At 56.1% G+C, this 22,540-nt stretch overlaps 6 protein-coding genes across 6 annotated transcripts; 3 read left to right on the top strand and 3 right to left on the bottom strand.

Moving 5' to 3' along the window:
• Positions 1–165: 165 nt before the first annotated feature.
• On the bottom strand, positions 166–2,988 carry PHYSODRAFT_314559 (hypothetical protein; the record flags this gene model as incomplete). The annotated part of the gene is made up of 2 exons (XM_009527788.1): positions 166–402; positions 478–2,988. The coding sequence occupies 2 exons, from the start codon at positions 2,986–2,988 to the stop codon at positions 166–168; spliced, it is 2,748 nt and encodes a 915-aa protein (XP_009526083.1).
• Positions 2,989–3,774: 786 nt separating this feature from the next.
• On the top strand, positions 3,775–4,332 carry PHYSODRAFT_501620 (hypothetical protein; the record flags this gene model as incomplete). The annotated part of the gene is made up of 2 exons (XM_009527787.1): positions 3,775–3,893; positions 3,954–4,332. 2 exons carry the CDS (start codon positions 3,775–3,777, stop codon positions 4,330–4,332), a joined length of 498 nt encoding a protein of 165 aa, XP_009526082.1.
• A 418-nt stretch (positions 4,333–4,750) lies between these two features.
• On the top strand, positions 4,751–4,927 carry PHYSODRAFT_499805 (hypothetical protein; the record flags this gene model as incomplete). Its single annotated transcript, XM_009527786.1, has 1 exon — positions 4,751–4,927. The coding sequence occupies one exon, from the start codon at positions 4,751–4,753 to the stop codon at positions 4,925–4,927; it is 177 nt and encodes a 58-aa protein (XP_009526081.1).
• Positions 4,928–7,054: 2,127 nt separating this feature from the next.
• Positions 7,055–7,360, bottom strand: PHYSODRAFT_499938 (hypothetical protein; the record flags this gene model as incomplete). The annotated part of the gene is made up of 1 exon (XM_009527785.1): positions 7,055–7,360. A coding segment is annotated over one exon (306 nt), but the record flags the coding sequence as incomplete, so codon positions are not given.
• Positions 7,361–8,570: 1,210 nt separating this feature from the next.
• PHYSODRAFT_331055 (hypothetical protein) lies at positions 8,571–9,297 on the bottom strand (the record flags this gene model as incomplete). Its single annotated transcript, XM_009527784.1, has 2 exons — positions 8,571–8,651; positions 9,034–9,297. 2 exons carry the CDS (start codon positions 9,295–9,297, stop codon positions 8,571–8,573), a joined length of 345 nt encoding a protein of 114 aa, XP_009526079.1.
• A 1,460-nt stretch (positions 9,298–10,757) lies between these two features.
• On the top strand, positions 10,758–22,511 carry PHYSODRAFT_501096 (hypothetical protein; the record flags this gene model as incomplete). The annotated part of the gene is made up of 5 exons (XM_009527783.1): positions 10,758–12,530; positions 12,651–17,769; positions 17,941–18,193; positions 18,398–18,578; positions 18,723–22,511. 5 exons carry the CDS (start codon positions 10,758–10,760, stop codon positions 22,509–22,511), a joined length of 11,115 nt encoding a protein of 3,704 aa, XP_009526078.1.
• Positions 22,512–22,540: the final 29 nt, after the last annotated feature.

Here is a 22,540-nt window from a genome sequence, read left to right as displayed (position 1 = left end):
AGCATGCACGGGAGGATGGATGACTAGACAGCATCCGGCTGGATTGGCGTGATGAATTGACGGAACACTGCGTCGCATTACGTCTACAAACTGTAGACACATGTTGCTTGTTTTAATACTTAATACGAAGTATTTGAAGTATATGTCTTGATTGGTATTTCCTCTCTAGAGATATCCCATGACAATAGCCCCGCCGATAGCGGCAATCGCGACCAAGTTGGTAGCTGGGACGGCAGAATACTCGTGCTCTTGCGAGTTCATCATGGATAGGTACATGGTGCCGAACGCGACTGCCAAGCTCAGCGGCACCCATGGAAAAGGTGCTGCAGATTTTTTGCCCCACTCCAGCTCGCGCTCCTCACGCTGGGCCGCTAAGCTCGTTGCTACCTCCTTGTGCCACTCCTAAGTTACCATCAAATAAAAAAAATGTTAGTTTAGCACCAGATCTGAAATCTTTCAAGACAGATAAATACTTACGCGTAGCAGAAACTCGTCTCGACTGGCATCGCGAAGGCTGACGTATAGCTCCTCTAAAAGCTGCGGGAAATCTTGCTGGAAATGCTGAAACTCTTCTCGACGAGCGGTGACGTCTGCGAGGTTTGTTTGCACAAACCTCATGGCGACCTGCTTCAGGTGAGCAGCGTGCACTAGCTCAGCAACTACAAGCACTTCTAGGCAGTTCGCTACGGTCACATAGATCGCATGCTCGCACAAGCGCTTCATGCGCTCGAGTCCGTACTTGTCCGCGGCCACAAGATCTTCTAATAGTTGGTCACTTGCTTCTTCCTCAACGTTGAATTCTGCGCCATCGTCGCCACTGACATCGACGTCGTTGTGTACCAATCTTGCGTTATTCTCCTCCTTATACTTCGGTAGCGTGACCTGGTCGTAGTAAATGAATCGAAGGACGCGTACAATTCCGGCGTACGAGTCTTCGACACTGACGACGGCCAGTTTACCGTCGTGAGCATCATTCATGAGTTGAGAGGCTGAATGCTGGAAGGCGAGTACCGCTCGAAAGTACTCGCTTCGGGCTACCAGCATGCACCGATGTATTGGAATCTGTCGCCCCTCCGCTATTAACACTGTGTCTGCCCACGCCATGTCACTCAAGGCGAATTTCATGTCGTCGTTTAAAGTGCGCGTGGTGCTGCCTACGTCTTCCCCTGCTACGCCTTCTTCAGTGTCAGTGTCATCGTCTTCCTCCTCCATCTCGTCAAGCGCTGGTGAAGAAGTAGACTCCCCAAAGAGAGACGAAGAGGAAAAGAGACGTTCCTGGCAGAGTCGAGCAAGACCAGGCAGTTTGTAGAGCCTTGCAGCGCGCAGGACGTCATTCACCAGATAGTACGAGGTCTTGGTCACTTCCATCGAGAAATTGTCCGTGTAAATAAATTCCACCAGCGCTCTGGCAACGTCGACGCGTAGCTGAGGAAGCAGCAATTCCATGACTTCTGTCCGGTTGAGTGCGTCACCTTCGGCTCTATCAAGGCGATTCTGCTGCTGCTGCTCTTCGTCGAGAATGAGTTGACGCAGAACGGGACTCCGCTGAGCAAGCAGCAACTTGTGTACCAGAAGGCGCTGACCGGATACCACCAACACGAGGTCAGCGCCTGTGATGGCTGTTGCTTGATCCAGATCACCGACTTGTGCGTGGACGATAGCCTCCCTGTAGAGTTTAGTCATCGAACGAGCAAGAAAGCTGCCGGAGCTGAAGGCGATCGTCTGATGACCACCACATACCACGTGCTCGACACTGTGCGTCCCTATATCGGCGATAAACTGGTCAACGGATTCTTCTCCTTGCTCAAATCGATGACCGCAATTCACAAGCTTCGGTAGACTGGAGAGAGCCAGTTGGTTCGTCTTGGAGCCATCCATGCTAGCGCCCGAATATCCGTCTCCCCACATGTAAAGGTCTCCGCTATCTGAAATGGCTGCAGCATGCTGAGCTCCAGCACTGATGCGGCAAATTCTGGTATCGGGGGTAGCGAAGCATCGGATCACTTGCGGTGCCATCCACTTCATACACGGCAGTGTCGGGCACGGTACGGCGGCAGTCGCGGACTTCTTGTGCTGCGAAACGAGTCGCTGGTGGTCCTGCAAGATTGTTTCAGCCAGAAGAGCATTTTTCTGGCTGCCGTAGAGTCCGTGGCCAAGTACTGCACCGCCACAAGCACCCCATGTCCACACTTGCCCGTCGTTTGATAGAGCCATGCCCCAGTTCTCGCCCGCTGCAACATCACGCCACCATTTCTGACTGTTTCCTTGGAATACCGCGGTGGGTGCGAGTGTATCGCTGGCGTCGCCTCGCCCTTGTTGGCCGTTGTTGCCTCTTCCCCAGGTGACCAACTCCCCAGCTCTCGTCAGACCAACGCAGTGGGCATCTCCACACGCTACCTTCGTGAATAGAGCTTCCCCACATAACCTGTTGTGCGATGCTTTCGTTCCCACCGAGTAGAGGTTGTGGATCTGTCTTGGTGTGAGCTGAAACGACTGGAACTGCTTCCGCACAGCCCCTCCTCCATGCCGCCGAGACGTCCGCGCGATAATTGGGATCCGACCAAGACCAAGACGTCCGTCACTCCATTTGCCCCAAGAGAAAGCATAGCCGTCTCGTGTCAGAGCCACACAAAACCCACTACCGCACGAAACTGAGTGAACAGAGGATGTCGATGGCTTTGTGATGGTAATCCCATCGCGAGTTAGTTCCACTGGCGGCAAGTCGACTCGCTGAGGTGTCGACGCACTACGCAAAGTCCCTCTCCCCAGTGCAATGCCCACGCCCCACGAGAACAAACTCCCTTCCTGACTCACAGCAGCAGAATGAGCCCCGACCAGTTGATCTCCACCGCAGGAAATATCGCGAACGACAATCAGATTGTCGAAGAAGAAATCCACGAGTGTCGGCTGTGCGACGTAGCCGTTGACTTCGTACCCGAGTCCCAGTGCACCATCCAAAGTGTGGCCACAAGCAAACACCAAGCCCATGTCGTTGAGGAAAAGTGTGTGAAAGCGACTGCACGCTGCCTGCACGATGCGGTTCCTTGGGAATGGCTTCAAACACATCACCACAAGCATCAACAGTGAGCTCTAGCGTGTCAAGTACCAAAACCTAGAGCAAGCTTAACAGAACGTACCGTTTCAATCTCAATCTTCTTGAACCAGCTACCAGCGTTTTGTTTACACTCTGGACTCGAGACGTTTTTGCCATCCAAGCTGGGGTTCTCATCGTGTGCCCCCCACTGCGATATGGCAAGCAGCTCAGATAGCTCTCCCGCTACTGGTAGGGCGTGAGTACCCACTTTACTCTGATGATCAGCGTTCGTTCTGCTGTGGTCCGTACATTCGTCGCTCTGTTTCTCTGGGTCATCCCCAAATACCACTTGGGAGGCTTCTAAGTATCCGTTTGACACGCACAGGCGCTGGAGGATTTCGTCCAGCTGGTGCGTGGACTTGATCATCTCCTCCAGCACTTCGGCAGTCTTCAGCTCCACATCCACTCGCTGCTGGTCTGCCGCTGGCATCGCTGTACGGCTCGCTTTCTGCCTCGTCGCCCCCATTCCGAAATAGTGATGCCGTGAAAGATCGCGAATGGGAGCGCGCCATTTGGAGAAAATATTCTGAGCCCATGTGTGTCAGGAACATTTCTGATTGGCCAAAATTCGGCAAGTGGTGCTGGTGCTGGCTAGCGCCTTCGTCGAGCAGGAGGAGACGCTGCACGAGGTGCGCAGGGAGGTGTACGACAAGCTCGTGGAAGAGACGTGGAGGATCGCCATGCGGACCAGGCACTACCTGACCACCCAGTGCCTGGACACGCCCTGCGACTCCGCGTGGATGATGTTGTACACGCGCGGAAGCGACATCAACTTCCTGAACGCGACGAGCTTGACCAGGTGCGACCCTACTTACCATCTGAAGTTGCTGCGCTATATCTTATTCATGCATGCTTTCAGGTCGGCTTTCCACCAACTACTGCGGCGCTTCAGCCGCTTTTACTACATCCCACGCAGCACGGCACGCGGGCGGCTCCCGAAGCTCCGACACTACCACCAGATCCTGGGCCTGGTGCTGTGCTTCTACGTCGGGTCGATGGAGCAGAGCTCCCTGTGTATGATGTTTGGGGCTCCGCCGAGCACCATATCGAGGCCGCTACGCCGCGCCGAGGAAGCACTGTCGCTGGCGCTAAAAGGCTACGCTCCTGCCAGAATCTCTTGGCCCTCGCCTGCTCGCCAAGCCGAACTCGCAAAGCTTGTGGAAGCCCGCGAGCCGCTTCTCAAACACACATTCGGCTTCATTGATGGGAAGAACTTAAGGGTGAGTTGTAGTTTGTAAAATGTTACTTGCTATGATAGAATGCTAACATCAATGATATTGTAGGTTCAGCAGCCGTCGAATGCGGACTCGCAGAACGCCATGTATAACGGGTGGTTGCACACCGTTTTCGTGACTGGCACAATCTGCTTCACAGCCGACGGCTGCATCATTTGGTGTAAGCACAATTGCCCCGGGTCGTGGAAAGACTCCGACACCTCCTTGGGCTTCCGTTCCAAGTTGCTCGACCTTACCCTCTGCCCGGACACACGTATGAACGTGGTGTCGGACTCGGCTTTCCCGTGTTCGACCAGTATGGTCGGTCGCATCCTGACTCCTCAAAGATGGCGATCTCGAGAGGATTCTCCCGTCGCTGAGAAGCTCCGCGCGGACGCTTCATAACGCCATCACGTCCGTGAGGCAGGCGGCGGAGATGGGCATGGGGAGTATGCAAAAGGTGTACAGCCGCCTGAACCTCCCCCTGCCGTACGACCCCGAGCTTCGTGGCCACCGAATCAACAACATCTTCAGAATGGCTAACTATCGCGTCCGCACGGTCGGCATCTCGCAGATACGCACGACGTTTTCAGGCGAGATGGAGCTATCCAGCGAGTAGGGTGTCGAACTAGCCGTGTTTGTACTGCATGCAACAACACATTTTTCTTTGTCGTTGAATTGAGCTGCTTCATTATCTCGATGTTGCTGGCAGCAGCGTGCTGCAAACGTTTTGCGACGGAGAGCCGAACTCGATGCTCGTGCGTCTTGCACTTGACTTCACAGAGATGTGTACGCAGCACGAGAAGTACATGTGATGATGAAGGCGCTAGAAGATCACGTAACCCGTGACGGGCACGCTAGCGGATCATGAACAACATGTTTGATTTGAGGCTTAGTGGTAAGTAACAAGTATATAGTAACTAGAACGTGAATGATAGCCTCACTTCGAAGAGCATGCGCGCCTTCCGCTCACACCTTCTTAGTCAGTGCGCCGATCAATATGAGCAGCTCTTGAGTGCGGGCGCGCGCATCTTCGCGCTCACGGCGCGCACGGTCCTCTCTCTCCAGCTTCTCCTCACGGCGGCGCGCCTCAGCTTCAGCCTTCGCTTCCAGAAGGCGGGCCTCGTTGGCCGCCTTTTCGTCGCGGCGGCGCTGAGCCTTCCGCTCGCTCTCTTCGCGGAGCAGCAGAAGCGTCTCGAGGATGCCTCCTCGCATGTTGCTGGCGTTGTTTTCAAGGCCATCCAGCTTTGTCTTGAGAGCTGTTGTTGCCTTCATGGCACGGATGCGCTTAGCTTAACCGTAGCTAGCTTCCGCCGTGTCTTTGTCTTCTTCATGAGCGCGCTTGACGCCCACCGTGTCGCGAAAGCCGGCCAAGTCCACGCCTCCGAGACGGTTCGACGTCTTGTGGAGCTTGGGGTACTTGGCCGCTTCGGCGGCATCGTGGTTGGTGGCAGCGGCGGCACCTTGAGTCGATGGCTGCTGTGAAGCATCACTACTGGGGGCAGTAACAGCCGTCTTACGTGGTGCCGGCAGCCCTCCCGAGCCAGCACGACGTGTACTTGGCGCTGCTCGGACAGGAGCAGGACGCGGCGTGCGTGCAAGCTCGTCCAGATCATCGGTGGTCAGCGGCGACGAGAGCAAGTCTTGGAACGCGCCTCGGCTCGATGAGCGGCTGGAAGCCGTCGACTCAGCCTCGGCCGACTCGTCGGAGCCCGGCGACTCGCCGTAGTCGGACCTGCCCACAGTGGCGGCAGTGGGCACTCCCAAACCTTCGCCCTCGCCGTCGCCGCCCTCGTAGAAGCTGTCGTCCGGATCGACTTCAAAGCAGAAGTCGGGCTGGTCGTTGTCGGTCTCGTCGTCCATCTCCACGACGTTGGCCTTGTCGTCGATGGCACGCTTGACCTCCTTGGCTTTCTTGATGAGCGGGGGGAATCTCCTGCACGCCGGTCGGCTTCCGGGTGCTGTGAAGCACCTTGAACTTACGCCGTAAGCTCTCGAAGTCTCGCTCGGGCGAGCCTCGAGGCCTGTTGGCGTTGTACGTCATAGCGAGGCGTTCCCACTCGTCCCTGCCGAGCGACAGCATCTTCTCGACGAGTGTGAGGAGGCGGTCGACATCGGCCGTCGAGTAGTTGGTGGTTCCAGAGTGCTTGGGCATCTACACACACAGACGAATCAATAAAAAGTCAGCCACGCTGCTCATTGCCACGTTGGACCGTGTTGGCGCGTCGTACCGGGAGTGGTGGGCAGAGGCGAGGCGGCGGAGACACGCTTGGGGGGGGAAGAACTGCTCGGAACGTGGTAAAACCAGAAGTGAGAGACGACGACAGCTTCGCCGCGGCGGCAGCTTGCCAGGGCGGTGTCTTCGCCGCCACCAGTTCGCATCGATCTTGAAAGGATGCTAGTAGCTCACAACTTCAACGCTGCGCGCGCGAAATCTTCGCCCGCAAATAGCAAGTCAGTGTACGTGAAAACTTCGAACGAAGATGAGCCCATCAACCCGTCGTTTGGCGCGAGCCTTGGCGCCAGTTTTTCATGCTTACCTGCTTGTTGCTAGCCTGCTGCTACTTTGCACTCACGGCAACCACCATCAACAACCGCACAGCAATAGGTTATCTCAATGCAATTCATTTGTTCACAACACGCTTACCTACACAACTACACCTCCTTCACTTCGCTCCCTCCCCCTTCTCGCTGGTCTCTCTCTTCACCTTGCTTGCTCTCTCGTCCTGCTCACTCTTTGGCCCTCTCACGGGTCTTGGGCGTCTTGAATGTTGCGGTGGCGACAGCCATCCGGCCCACAGCGGCAAACAAACCACAAGTCGTCGTAGTCGACTATCACCTCCTTGCCGCGGTGGATGTCTTGCGGCGACGCCACGACCACGGTGGTACGGCGGCCGTTGGCCACTTCCACGAACTTCGCCACCGGTTGGCACGAGTGGTTTACGAAGCGCATCAGCCCTCTCATGTTCGGGCAGCAGTTGATATTGCAGTAGAGATGCATTAGCGAATTGCGGCAGGAGTCCACACGGCACGGCGATGGGCAGTCGCACCACCCAAAGTGAGGCACCGACGGAAATACCGTCGCGAGCGGGGTGAACAGCTCGCGAAGCTGAATCACGCGGTGCGGCTACTGCGCTGGAATGAACCGATCCCGTGACCGCGGCCCCCGTAGTTGCGTCCGAGGCGATCCGTCCGCAGTGACTCGCATCGCCCCGCGTGGGTTGATGACGGGTCGGGTATCGCCACGCCGACTGCCGGCGAGCGTAAGGCGCGGCAGCTTCACGACGCGCACGACGGCCCTCGTGGCGAGGCTGAAGTGCCGCTGGGGATCTCGGCGGCGTCTCTAGGAGCACCGGCGACGACGTGGTGGGGCTGGCGTACGGGCGGCTGGACACCGGCGGCGACACGGGCGCAGACGTCGACTCCTGGCTTGGCGGTGGGTTCGTTGCCAACTTGGACTTGGGGCGGCTTCTCTCTGGCGGCAGCCACGGAGGCGTTGCTGTGCCCGTAGCGCTGGCGGACTCGCTGGCGTCTTCGATGCGGCGCTTGATGTCGCGGTCGTACTGGTGGCTGGGCTGGATGTTCGGCGGCGTGTTCTCTTCGTCCTCGCTGGACGTGTCATTGATGCACCGACGCCGCCAGTGAACGGCGGGGTGGATTAAGCGCACCATTGTCCCTGCAATCAAACACGAGGTGAGTCCTCTCGTAGAGAAGTGCATACAAAGCCATCAACCACGCTCACCTTTCGAAGTGTTGGCTGCTGTCGACTTCGCGCCGCCGGCGGCAAATTCGCAACTGAGCGTCTTTTCGATTTGGCGGAAGATATATGATCATCGATATGCCCGTAGAGTGAAGGATGCATATGTTAGAATGATGGTCAGCATAAAGTATACTAACAACAAGACAAAACTTTATGATGGCTACACGGCATATATCTTGGGGTAGGGCAGTTTATCGAGACGATATCTGCGTCCCGCGAGATCTATGCGCGTATATGACGCGGCATATCAGCTGCTGGTATGACAGCCCGTTAATGTATATCTGGTAGGCGTCCACTGGTAGGGCGTGACTACCCACTTTACTCTGATGATCAGCGTTCGTTCTGCTGTGGTCCGTACATTCGTCGCTCTGTTTCTCTGGGTCATGGAGAAAGAGCTCGACGGCTATAGACGCTTGGAATTCAGCCTCTGTCGAGCGAAGATAGTGAGCTTGTTTGGATAACTTTATTAAAGGTTTTGTACGACAATAGTTCCCCCCGTGAATTACGCGTAGTAAGCGTTGCCGAGCTTCATCTGGAAGTTTGCGTCCTTCATCGGCACATTGGCGTCGCCGAAGTCCGTGTTCTCCAGCGCCGTGCGTGCTGTGCCTCAGTCTGGACACGAAATAGCTGTACGAAACGTTGTTCTCCGGTGGCGGTGAAGCAACCACGGGCAGCACCGTCGAAGCCCCGTCCGATCCAAGCTCAGCAGCTGCACTTGAGGGGGTCAACGATGGGAAGACGAATGATGTGTCGCGCGTACAACTGGCGAAGCGCACGACAAGGTCCCCTCCTGCATCCAAAGAGTTCAACAACCTGCTAGTATTCACCGGAGAGGCCGGAAGCTCGACAAGACTTTACTCGTGAAGTGTGCGAGTTTGCGACGCGGTGTGGGGTGATGTCGTGGATGCTAGGACAGCTTAAACTTCATAGATAAGGCTGGGACTATCAACACTTTGTCGTCCTACCTGGAAGTATTCCTCTGCTGTCAGCTCGACGCCGTCACTTGTCGGACTTCCGATGCAATCCTCGAACGAGTCACTGTCTGCGTCCTGCACACCTACTGAATCAACTGGTGCTATGGTTTGCTCGCCTTGGACTGTCGCCGTGGAGTCTGCAGCGCACAGGCGCTGGAGGATTTCGTCCAGCTGGTGCGTGGACTTGATCATCTCTTCCAACATCGCGGCAGTCTTCAGCTCCACGTCCGCTCTCTGCTGGCCTGTAGCAGGCATCGCTGTACGGCTCACTTCCTATTGTTTCCTCGTCCTCATCCCAAGCAATGATGAAGGATGCCCGCGAAAGATCGCTAATCTGATAAGGCAGCGCGCCGTTTGGACATCGACTCGGAATACACCAACAAACCTTGAAATAATGAATTGTTTTTTGTTTTTGTTTTGGCCAAATTTGGCGTTGAAAATAGCATCACGGCTTGAGGGTCATACAAAAGCCAAGACACGTAGCACTGACAGCTAACTGATGACCGATTTGACCTGCCATACATGAAGCTGGTACGGGTTTATTTTTTGATGCGAGCGAAATGAACATTCATGCAGCTTATCGAGTCTATGAACTTCTATTACGATTATTAAGAAGACCGCGTTGAGAAATGTTAGTCTGCGTGCGTCAGCACCGCATGATGCTTGTTCCAGTACTTCGAGTACGCTCTCCAAAAGAGGTAGCGGTCATTCTTCGTCAGCTCCGTCATTGACAACTTCTTGAGAAGCGCAGGGGTGTCCAAACTTTTATAGAGCCTTCCGAGCTTGCAACCACGATGGTTGCCACCGCGAGGAGGATGCAGCTCAGGTGCATGGTGGGTGGTAACGGCAGGTTGGAGTGGAGTAATGTGGCGTGGAGGTTCGCTTGAGGTCGACGGTAAATCCTGAAGTGAATCTCTCTCAGGAGTGGTAAGTCTCAACTACAGCACAGGCTGGGTCTAGGAAATCTTGCGTGAAGGCAACATGCCTCACTTGGACCAGGGGGCCATTGATCCTATCCAACCAGTTGAAAGTGTTCGGACCTTCAGACAGGAGGGCGCATCCCGTATCCTATCGATGGCGTGAATCTCGAAGGGGCTTCTCACGCAACGCGCAACGATATTTAGCTCACCGATGATACTACTGGTATTGGATACCAAAGCACTCATCAACGTTGACGAATGCCACTTGGATACCAAAGCAGTCATCGATGTTGACGAATGCCAATGTTGTATTTTGTACTCACGATAGTGGCTGTTTGGCGGTACTCTTTTAATATTAAAAATATGACAAAGGCTACGGCTGGTAAGTTGACATCTAACGTGACTACCAGAGTCAAAACGCGATCGACGTTTGCACACGCTCACCGATCGATGTTAGGCATCGTAGGTGGTGAGGCTAGCCTATTATGAGGTTGCGTTCAAACCCTCTACAAATAAGGAGAGCAAAGTACGTATGTCGTTTACATCTTCACATTCTACTTGCTTTGCATAAAGCAGGTCGAAGCTTTTTTGTTTGCAAGTACATTACCTGTTTGTGGTGGGGAGCTTCGAGAGTATAAGGTTCGGCAGCGATGTTTTAGCGATAACAAACCCTATAAATTATAGGCTATAATGCCAGCTTTGCACATGGCATCCCTTCGAGTCTTAGACTCTAGAGACGCCAAGCGACGCGAGGCTCGTCAAGTCCAAGCCAGAGAGCTCCATAATCCACGCTCCATGCAAGCTCCCGCCGCCTCTCTGCGCTTGCGCCTGCTCGAGCCGAGCGTGGGCGTCGTGTCCGGCGGCACTCGCGTGGTGCTGCACGGCGTCGGGTTCCGTCCAGCGCCGCACTCGCTGACCGTCCGCTTCCGCATGAGCCTGCAGGACCCGGAGGACAGCGACGTCCAGCACGAGAGCGTCCACGTGGACTCAACCGACCACATGTTCTGGTCCTCGCGGCAGTCCATCTCCAACACGGTGGACGTCAGTGGACGATTCCTGCTGCAAACGCAGTTGGAGTGCGTCCTCCCGAGCTTCGAGCGCCAAGCCAAGCGCGCCATCGCGGCCCGCACGAGTCTCGCAGCGTCCTCCGCATCAGTTAACAGCGCGCCGCAGTTGGTCCCTTTGAGCGTCGAGGTGATCCTCAACGGGGGCGAACAGCGGTCTAATGCACTCACGTTCAAGCTGCACCAGCCGCTAGAAATCCGGCGCGTGTGTCCTCAAAGCGTCCTCATGACCAACCCAGCGGTGGCCGTCACCACGACGCTGAATATCCTGAAATTACCCACTCCTGTCCTCCATCGAGCGACAGCGAAAAGTGGACAGAAATCGCTCGAAGTTCTGGAAGAGATGAATGCATTACCTGTATTTGTCCGTGTACGGCAAGCGTCAGAGCGGACGGGGGCAGTGTCGGAGCAGATCAGAGAGGGGAAGTGGAAGTTGTCGCCCCTTGGGGTCTACGAGGTGGAGTTTGATGCAGCCACGATGGGTTTTGGAGCCGCCAGCGTGGAGCTCAGTCTGAACCGCGTGGATTTCTTCCGATGTCGGAGTGACGCCCCGCCTGAGGCCTATGGCTATCGTGTGATTCGAGACGTGACTTTACGAGCGGTGGAGCCCGCGTGCATCAGCGTCACGAGCGGACAGGTTACGGAGGTGAGGTTGACTGGGGATGGCTTCGTGGATACGGGGGATATCGTGGTGGCGCTGTTGCAGAGGGAGTTGCCAGCTCAATTGGTGCCAGAAGGCGATGGAGATGGAGCTATTGTCAAGAAGGTAGTGGCGAACTCGAAGGAGGTTCAGGTGGCGCAGCTCAACGCAACGTACTATGGCAAGAACGAAGTTCGCTGCACGGTTCCGTCCAATATGTCGTTTGGATGCACGTCCTTCAGTGTGTCGTTGAATGGTGGGAGGCAGTTTGGGCAGGCGCGCATTGTGGGGCTGCTACATCGGGACCGCGCGTTGCAGGAGATCTCCCCGGAGAGCAGCAGTCTAGCGGGGGGAACGCAGATCGTGATCCGCCACGCGTGTCTGACGTTAGAAGATGTGGACGCGTTTTACCAACTGCAGCGAATTGACCCGCCGCGCCGTATAAAAGTTCGCTTCCAGCCCATAAGTTACAATTTAAGTGACGTTGGCGGAGCTCTGGCCAAGGTGGTGACTGCTGAAGCTTCGGCCGATACGCCGGGGGTGTTAATTTGTCGGTCGCCCAACTTTATGGATCATATTAAGGCGTTGAATGGTTTGAGATCGGGTGGAGGCAGCGAGACGACGGATAGACATAGCGTGCCGTATATGTGGCGTTTTACAGTGGGGATTGCGTTGGGCGGCGAGATATTCCAGGGCGCGCTGCCGTTTGTGTTCTACCTTCCTCCAGTGATTCGATCGCTGTCGCAACACCACGGGCCTGCGTCGGGAGATACGTGCGTGAAGTTACGGATGAAGCACAAAGTTCCTCCGAGGCTGAAGCTGCTTGTGCGCTTCTCGACCCTGGATTTCACTACCACCATGACAGTCGAAGGCCACACCGCGACACAACCGAGCGAAAAGGCAACAACCCCTTCCAACGACGCTAACAATACTACGCCATCAGAGGCAATACTAACACGCCGAGACCTAGACGAAGACCCCGAGTACTTAATCACGTGTCAGACGCCTCCGTGGGCTGATGAAAGCACGAGTAACGAGCCTCACTTGACTATCGTCCAGGTCTCGTACGACGCTGGGGTCACCTATTTCCCTGCGATTGATCCCCCACCGTCGACGACTCAGCCCAACCCGCTAGCCAAGGACCTGTCGTATTTGTGTTTCCTGTTCTACCCGCCTCCGATCGTGCGCACTGCGATTCCTCTGTCTGCAGACATACTCGGCGGTAGCTACATTCGCCTCCAAGGTGAATACATCATAGACCACGGCGCGCAACCGTCCGTAATTTTCGAGTCGCCGACGATGAGCCGCAAGGTCCCTGCTTTCGTTGAGAAGGGCGAGTTGAGATGCTGCGCACCTGCATTCAACGTCGGGCTTGCGCGCGTCTTCGTGTCGCTCAATGGAGAACAATACACATTGTGCGAGCTGCACGACCCAGAGACGCATGCGCCACTGGAGTTTATCTTCTACAGTTCACCGACGGTAACGCGCATCAGTCCGCTGTGCGCGTGTGTGCGGCAGTTGAGTGAACTGAAGATATTTGGCACCAATTTGATTGAAACGGAGCGGATTAAAGTGCGCGTGAGTTTTCCCGCTAACGCCCATGGATCAGGACGCCGATTGGTCTTCAAGGATGTCCCCGGTACAGCGCGTGACGGAGTTATCACGGCCAAGACGCCTCTGTTTTCCGATGACTATGCGAACCAAAACGCTTACGTGGATGTCGCCTTGAACGGGGCTGATTTTTCAGAAACTTCTGTTCCTCTTAGGTATTTTTCGACGTACGGGATCACACGCGTGGATCCACCCCTAGGCGCGTTTGAAGTGCCTGTAAGTTTGACGGTGTACCTTACGCCAGCGATTGTGACCGACAAAATGCTCGTGCGTATTCGCTTGGGGGTCAACAGGGCAGTCATCGAGCACGAATCTACAGATAAGGAGGACTTGGAGGTGGTGTTTGGACCTATTGAAGCTATTCATTGGACTTCATCCAGTGTGGATTTTAAGGTTCCGCCGTTGAGGACGCTGGTCGAGACTCTGTCCGTCTTAACTACGGCGTATCTGGAGGTATCGTTTGATGGGGTACGCTTCCACGGGGTGGGAAACTTGCGAGACCACTACCGAGTGTACAACATGCCTCAACTCACGTCTGCGACCCCTTTATTCGGTGTGTCCGACCGCGAGACGAAGATTGTCGCCCATGGAGTGCACATGCGACCAGGAGATGTCGTCAAGTTGACGTTGTATCTGGAGTCGACTGTCGTGGAGAAGTCCAAGACAAAGACTAGAGGACGCCGTTCCGCTGCGAGGGTAGCACCTGTACCCGTCACCACAGTCATCGCTGAGGTAAACGCCAAGCGACAGCGTCTAACCTGGACTTGCCCCTCACTTATTCAGCTTCGCGCCAGTCCAGATCGACAATTCGCTCCACTTGTTGCTTGTGCGCCAACAATAACGAATGGATCGCCAGATCGCCGCGTTCCAGGCGATGCAGCTGGAGGAATGCTTCTACCCGAACGAGTTCTCATGCAGATCAGCGTGGTGGACGGACAACCGACGTCTCTCCCCTACGTATTCCGCTACTACCGAGCTGCGACGCTTGTGGCCATGAACCCGCGCGTGGGATACGTCTGCAGTGGATCGCTCGTCTCTTTCGAGTTCGCTGAGCGCATCGCCACCCCCACCGTCGACTTTCGCTTCGGTGACAGCCTCCCGATGAGCGGCCGGATCCGTGACGAGCGATTCGTGGAGTGTTTCTCGCCCGAGCTGACTGCGGGATCCCATAACATCAGCATCTCCTTCAATGAGCAGCACTACGAGCCGGCTGTGCTGGTTGAACGACCACTTGAACCTCCCAAGGATAACGATGAGCCGCCTCCGAGTTCCGCCGCTACGTTCCACGCGTTCCCACTTCCAGTGTTTGTACTCCCTCCCGCTGGTCGAGAGCGCGTCTACGCCTTCGGTACGACCTCAGGCGGCACTGTGGTCGTCATTAAGGGCATGGGATTCGTCCCGGACACCAAGATCTACGTCCGCTTCGCGTCTCAGTTCAGTGACGCCTTTGACGGTGACTCCGAGATCATTGTGACCGCAAAAGTGGTCGATAACGAGACTATTCGATGCATTTCCCCGCCGTCAATGCGCTTGGGTCGCGTGGTTCTCCACGTGTCGTACAACCTGCAGCAGTTCAGTGATTCAACGTGCTTCTTCGAGTACCATGCGCCCACCCGCTACAGTGCAAAGGGAACTCTGTGTGGGCCAATCTCGGGTCAAACTCCTCTACGCCTCTTTGTCGAGGACACAAAGGGGCTTCCGAGTCTCACGCAGCTGCTGCAGTGCGTCGTGCGGTTCGAAAGCGAGAGAACCCGGCAAGAAACTCCACACGCACTCGACATCGAGGCCCAATTCGACCCGGAGACACGAATAATCTCTTGTATTACGCCCGCTTGGCCTTCGAATGAGCTGGTTGGGGTGCGCGTTTCACTGGCCCGTGGAGAAGCAGAACTGTTTGAGGACACACGGATCAAGTTCCTCTTCTATGATCCGCCTGAGGGTGTGATCAAGATCGAGCCTTCAGCCGGTCCGGTAGGCGGTGGGACGGAGGTGCTGGCGTGGTGTGGAAGCATCGTTGAGACTGGCGAGATCACCGTCTCCATTCAGCTGTATAGAGATGAGTTTGAGCGTCCGATCACTAAACGACGATCGAGAGAGAGCGTCGTGGGGGGTATCATCCCATTATCGTCATTACCGCCGCAGAAGCGGAGGCTGAGCTGCAGGACGTCACTACAGTCGATGTTGGTCCGGGGAGAGATCGTCGGTGAGGCCGTGCGATTTGTGTCTCCAGCTGTGGAAGGTCCGTGTACGGCTGTGCTGAGTATTTCGCTGAACGGTATCAACTACACTTCAACGCAGAGCCCGCTGCAGTTTACGTACTACGTGGAGCCGATTCTTCGTCGGATTAATCCGGGTTGGGCTGCGATGGAAGGAGCCAACGACGCGCTGGTGCTGGAAGGTGAGCACATCCGCGATTTCGGCTGTCAATTACTGGTTCGCTTCACGCTCCAGGACGAGAAAGAACCCGATGAGAACGGCATCGTAGTTGACGCGCAGTTCATCGCCAACTCTGCAGCTTCTGCATCAGGAGACGGCGCGTTGCAGTGCGTGTTTCCAGCCGCACCCCCAGGGTTTTACGAGCTCGAGGCGAGTCTAAACGGACAACAGTTCTCACAGTCTCTCTACGTCAGCAAAACATTCGGCAACTTGAGTGGGACGGCGTGCACCGCCCTCCTCCCATTCCGACACTTTGGCTCGCCCTTCTGTCTGGCCACAGCGACCGGGCCTGCTGCAGGCGGATCGACCGTCGTGTTGTTTCTCGGCGGTAAATTACTGAAGATTTTATCACGAGAAACCAAGTGCCAGGTGCAGTTTTCGCCTATTCGAGGGGTGGAGAGGGTCATGCGTCCGCCGCCTTCAAACCCGAACGGTGGGACGAGCCCTATCAAGGCGACGACCAACGTCGCTGCAGACGTTATCTGCATGGTGGGGGAGATCGACCACGCTAACGCTCGTGTCACGTGTCGAGCCCCCTTACTACGCGTCGCCTGCGTATCTCTCGTGGATATTCTACTACCAAGTAGCAGTGGGTCTTCGTCTGCGTGTCACCTCTTCGGCGTGCGGCAGAGTGATCTGGAAAAATACTATTCGTACGAATCTCCAAGCATTACCGAGATCGCTCCAAGCTGCGGCCCAACGTCAGGCGGCACTCAACTCGTCATTGAAGGCATGAACATCCTCGATACAGCGCAGATCTTCGTACGCTTCCGCTCCAGTGTCAACGAACGGGAGTTCGTCCTCGTTCCTGCTCGATACAGTCGCACGTTTCCTGGCGGTTCAGCGAGTGCCTCGCCGCTTATCATCTGCAACACGCCGCCAGTCGAATTCGTGGACAAAACGCTGTCCAGCGGCTCGGATTTACCCGGTCAAAGCACCGCCTTGCTGCCCCCACAAGCTCAGCCGTCCCCTAGGATGCGTGAAGGCGCAGCGGCGGGTAAGGTGCGCACGCAGACGTATCAAATGCTAGCGGAGCAGAGTCTTCGGGTTCAGCGGGCGGCTCTAGCTCACGGAACCAATGACAATGAATTAGCTGCTCTCGGAACTCTCCGAATTACGCGTCCGACAGTCAAGAATACGCCTCGTGGCAACGCGGAAGCTTCAGTAAGCGAAGGTGGGGCGACGGTGCTGGTGGACTTTACGCTGAATGCTGGGGAGCAGTTCATTGCACACAGCGTACGATTCCACTACTACCCAGAGATCGAGCCGCACCAGGTCAAATGGTTGCCTAGGCACCTGCCGACGCAGTGTCTAGGTGGACGTCAAGCTACAGATTCACGGGTGTTGACCGTGATGCTACCAAAGTCTTTCAAGCTAACGGACTCCCCCGAGCGCGTGTGTTTCCGCTTTGACGGCGTAGATTCAAACCCTCTGGTCACTAAACGACGTCACTCATTTGTGCTGCTCCACGAGACGGACTCGCGCACGGAGCTGGTGATTCCCAACCCTCCGAAGCTTCAGAGACTGTCGACGCTGAGACGCTCTAGCACCTACTTCAAGAACAGCGCCATGTCCTCGGACAACGAGATTATCGCTGCAAGTCCACCTATGACGCCTGTAAGCGGCACTCCATCATCTGCGCGTCGTCCTGCAATTGCTGGGATAGCGACGAATAACACGCTAGCTACTCCCGAAGCCCCTGCTTCTCCTCGACCAGCGATGGAGGAGTCGTCCCCTTGCATCGCAGCGAAGGTTGTCAGTGCCAACGAAGTATCGTGCACTGTCCCCGAGTTTTCCAGTCCGGGAGCTGTCCAGGTTTTCTTTTCGCCGAACGCGCAGCAGTTCGTGCGCCTAGGAGAGCTGCTGTTCCATCCCGCGATGACCATCAAGGACGAATTTCACCAAGCGACGTTCCGCTTCTGCTCGAACGTTGGCGGCAGTCCCTTTGCACTGCAATGTTCGCCCTCAACGGTGCTGAAGTATCTGGCACCGGAGGACATGACCACAGCCGAGAAGAAGCACGTGCAGATTCAGAACCTTGGGCTGAGGAAGCGCAGTGTGGCGCTGGAGCACGCGAGGTCGAGTCTGCCACAGATCCCACAGGACTTGAAGGAACAAGCGGCCACCACGATCCAAGAAGACGACGACGACGACGACAGCGAACAAGAAGAAGACGAAGCTTCAGAGGCTGCAACTAATGGGGATGGCAAGAGTGACTTGAGTCAAGAACCGTTTGAGCGGTGGCAAAGCCGTTTATTCCACTCCATGCAACTTTTTCTAGTACCGTCGAATGCAAAACTCCTGAAGCGCGTGGTGGTGACGGCGACCCGAGTGGACAACCAGTGCGTGGTCGGCAAAGCTTCTCCAGATGATGCGGGGCGCTGTGAGTTTGACATGTACAACTGGGGCGACCAAGTGCTGCTGAGTGCGGCTCTACCGTCGTCTAACGGATATTCATCATACTCCACAGTGTATGAGCCGTCCGCAGACCACGAAGCAGTATCGGCAAACGCAATGACGTGTCTGGTAATGACTCAACTACCTGCTCCTTCAAAGCTCAACATCGCTGCTATTGGCCCAAGTTCGACGGAAATTCGCATAATTATCGTCGACCCCAGTGGTAAAGAACTTCTGGAGGGTGTTGCAGTCTCGTCGGAGCCCGAAGTACGAGAAAACACAAGAAGTTTTGTTGTTTCCCTGGATCAGACGGCCATCACGGATGCGGTGTGCGGCTTGTGCTACGTGTGCGTTCGCTTTGGCTCAACAGATAGAGACGCACCGTCGAACGTCCAAGTGCTTGTATCCGACAGCAACGGGGTCCATGTGTGTCTCTGCGGTCCTCCAGTCGAATCCGCAGTGTGGGTTGTAGCTCGACTGCAGCCCAATATCGACCCAAACAGCACAACTCCCCAGTCTTCACGAACCGTAATTGAACCTGTGGACACTCTGATTCAAGACGCAGAAGCGACTTTGAAGGGCACTTTAACGAAGCTCGCGGTGTCGCCCAAGCGTTCCAACACTGTGACGTCCCAGTCGTACACAGTCCCCGTGACGTTCGACTTCACCAGCGCCGACTCGACCCGTGGTAGCTCCGCATCGTCGCGGGCACGGCTCGTGCTCTCAGGGTCCGACAATTTCCAGACTTTGCTGGCGCTGTCGCTCTCGCCGCAGATCAAGAACGGCCCCACCGTGACTTTGGAGTGCACAATGCCAACTCTGGCGTTCAGTGGCCCCGCGACACTCACGGTGAGCTGCGGGGGCGTCGTGTTCTCCAACAGCGTCATGGTTCACTGCTATGACCCACGGAGCTGGCGCGTGCTTGGGCTTTATCCTCCGTGCGGGCAACTTCCTTCGCCTCAAGACGCGAAAGAGCTGCAAGAATCCATGACGCTGCGACTCAAAGGCGAACACTTCGTCGAGAACCGCAAGATCGTGGTGCGCGTGTCCGATAAGGAGCGGTTCTTCACCTCGTCCGGCAGAGTGGAGCAGGTTCACGTGCTGAGTCTGCGGATCTCTGCAGTGAAAAACTTGAAATCGCTGCTAGCTCCGCTAGGAATTGGCACTCAAGTACCAAATACCGGCGCCAATGGGGCGGCGGCATCGTCATCAAAACGTGATGAGAGTAAGTACTTGAGCTCAATTGTCGGTGGAACCACCAGTGGCGGTTCTATCGTGACAGGAGTGTCAACGTGGACGACATTCACCTTCACGCTGCGGATCGAGTGCGGCGACCAAAGACTCTTCGCTTCCTGTCGGGAGGTCAGCGTCTTCGCGGCTACTTCGTCCGGTTCCGTCTTGAGCTGGGAGGAGGAATTCGAGGTTCGGATCGCCTCGGACCGACGCGCGCCGCTGCTCATAACTGCCGAGCTATCGGAGTCTTCGCTTCCGAAGCCCCTCGAGCTCGCGCAGGCCTGGGTGCCGTTGAGCAGGATTCAAGAAGGGTCTGCAGATATCCGCCGCTACACTGCGCGCTTCGAGGAGCACTTCAAGCGCGGGAACTACGCTGGCAACGAGACGATTTCGGCGGGTAATGGCTCAGCGACTGAGGTGGATCTGCTGCTTCAACTGTCGCCGTTGATGTTGAATCCGGACTACATCATCTGCCAGCTCCCGTATCCGCTGCTCTTACAGTTGTCACCTCAAAACCTCGACGTACAGGTGTCATCGGGGGATGGATTCTACTCCACCCCTCAGTCCTTCCTGGTGTACAACCCCCCCACCGTGACGCTGACAACCCCGAGCGTTCTACCACGATCAGGAGGAGGGGAAGTGCTAGTCACTGGCACCGGATTCGTCAATAGCGGGCGCGTGTGTGTGCGGTTGTTCGCGTTCAAGAAGAACCGGTTCAAGAATGCTGAAGAAGAGCAGCGCGCGCTCGCGATCATCAACCGCGTGAAGCGATTCCAGCGCACGGAGAGCACGAACGACGGCTTCTTGGCGTATTTCTCCCGAGATGTGGAGGGGGCGTTCATCTCCAGTACGAGCGTCAAGTTCAGGATGCCGGCGCACTTGACGAGCTACAACGTCTACTACTCCGTGTCATTCGACGGACGCGCGTTCACGGAGGCGTCGCAGGTCTCGAGCGTGCTGATGTTCAGTATCAGCGCTGTGACTCCAAAGGGAGGGCCGATCTCGGGCAACACGTACACGACACTGCACGGCACCAACATCGACGCGTGTTTGTCCTCACGGATTGGGCTGACGCCCTTAGTTCGAGTCACGTGGAAGCGTGGAGCGCGAGACCTCGAGCACGTGATGGTGCCCGGGGAGTTCTACCCGCACGAAAACGCAGTGTACTTCTACTCGCCTCAGAGCAAGTTTGGGCTGTACAGCATCGCTGTGAACGTCGAACTGGCGCTGGTAACTCAGTCAGGGGCTGCAAGTTCATCGGTAGAAGGGCTCCCGCGCTTCGGTCGTGACGAAGTGTCCTTCGTCATGTACAAGACGCCAGTGATCAAGTCTGTGGCTCCATTAACCGCGCTCGTATCGGGGCTTTCGACCACTGAAGTGATCGTCCAGGGCTTCGAGGAGAGGGCCGTGAGCAGCATGAAGCTGGCGCCAAAGCTGCGCTTCAAGCGTCGAGGGCAGATGCAGGTGTCAGATGCTCAACTGGTGTCGGAGTCGCGGTTCGAGTGCTTAGTACCGCGCTTCAACGTGACCAACGCGGTCCCCACCGAGCTCCCGTTGTCTGTACTACCGGGTTTCGCTCCAACTCCGAGGCTTCGAGGCGGAGGCAACGCTGGCGGGTTCAGTCCTAGACGTTTGAATGGCCCGCCCAAGCTGTGGACTCGTACTGCAGGTGTGTTTGTGGCGTTACTGGGGGCGCGGGGTCTGCGCGCGTCCAAGAAGAACGCGTGCAACCCGTTCGCGGTCGTGTACGTAGGCAAGACCCAACTCAAGAGCACGCGCAAGGACGGCGCTTTCTCCCCCGTGTGGAATGAGTTATTCGACTTTGAGTGGGCGGTGGGAGGTGACCCAGCGAGTCTTCCGTCTGTACGCGTGGTGCTTGAAAGTCAACTAACTGCGGACCAGAGCGAAAGTCTCGGACACGTCGAGCTCACGTTCCCGGTTAAGGAGCAACTAGCGCAGCCCTTCGCTCTACGCGCGTGGTTTCCACTGCGGCGCATTCGAGGGAAGTACGCGCGGAAAGAGAACGAAGAGGTGGTTGTGGATCAGTCTCAGTCAAAGTCCAAGAAACCAGCTCCAGCTCCAGTCACAGCGCCAACGTTGGGCGAAGTGGAGCTCGCGATCGCGTTCGTGCCTCCTGTGGCGCAGATGAAGAAGAACAAGAAGGCGTTGCGCTCGTCCCTCATCTCTGTCATCTCAACTCACCCGCAGTCTGGAAGGCACTCGGCAGGGAAGAACCGAGGTGAGAGCGCGCTCAATGCGAAGAAGGAGAAGCTCCTTCGTGCGTTCCGTCAGCGTGGGGCGCCCGTATCTCTCGTTCCCACAGAGCTAGCGGTCGAGTTGGCCCTCAATGGTCAGGACTTTTGGTCCGTAGCGCCGTCGAACTGCTACTCGATCTTGACCCCAATTGTACTCGATGTTGAGCCGAAGTTCGTCTGCATCAGTGGCGGCTCGCTCCTGTGTGTTACGGGGAACAACTTTGTCAACTCTGGATATTTACGGGTAGCCTTCGCGGTACTCTCGGATGAAGGCGTCACTCAGACGATCCGCAGTGATCGCACCGTCCTCGTGGAGGCCAAGTTCCGCTCCAGCACCAGTCTGGTCTGTACTACGCCGCCACTACTGGACTTGGCGACAGAGTCATCCTATGTGAACGTGTACGTGTCCGTGAACGGTACGGACTTCGACAGCATCGCACTCCCCAAGCAGCTTACGAAACTCGAAGCAACCGCGCTAGTCTCCGAGCCTGTGGCATCAACCCCCAGAACTGATGAACGCATTGAAGAGAGCGATGAAAATATGGTTGAGGAACCTCCAAGGAAGAGCCCGAGGAGAACCGCGCAGAATGCGTCGGAGAGTGCGGTGGCTTTGGTCAGTGGACAGTACGTCGTGGACTGGAAGAAGGTAATTAAACTGTCACGAACTAGGACGACTGATTCAACCGGAGCGAAGCAACCTGGTCGGTTCTCCCCGACTCGACTGGTTACTTCAACCAGACAGGGGAACTACTTGCTCGTACCGCAGATCCGTGTCTACTTGGCTCCTAAAATCACACGCGTGCGGCCTACGGATGGGGTTTACACCTCCCACCTGACGTTTGACGGCACAAACTTCACCAACACGGGCATCGCAATTGGTAAGTTTTGGGTTTCGTGTGGATTTCAGCATTAACGTGTCTTACAATGTTTTCTGTTTACAGC

The sequence above is a fragment of the Phytophthora sojae genome (genome assembly GCF_000149755.1).
Source record: "Phytophthora sojae unplaced genomic scaffold PHYSOscaffold_4, whole genome shotgun sequence".
NCBI classification, from domain to species: domain Eukaryota; phylum Oomycota; class Peronosporomycetes; order Peronosporales; family Peronosporaceae; genus Phytophthora; species Phytophthora sojae.
The sequence above is the reverse complement of the archived record's forward strand: the minus strand, read 5'-3'. Positions and strand labels throughout refer to the sequence as shown.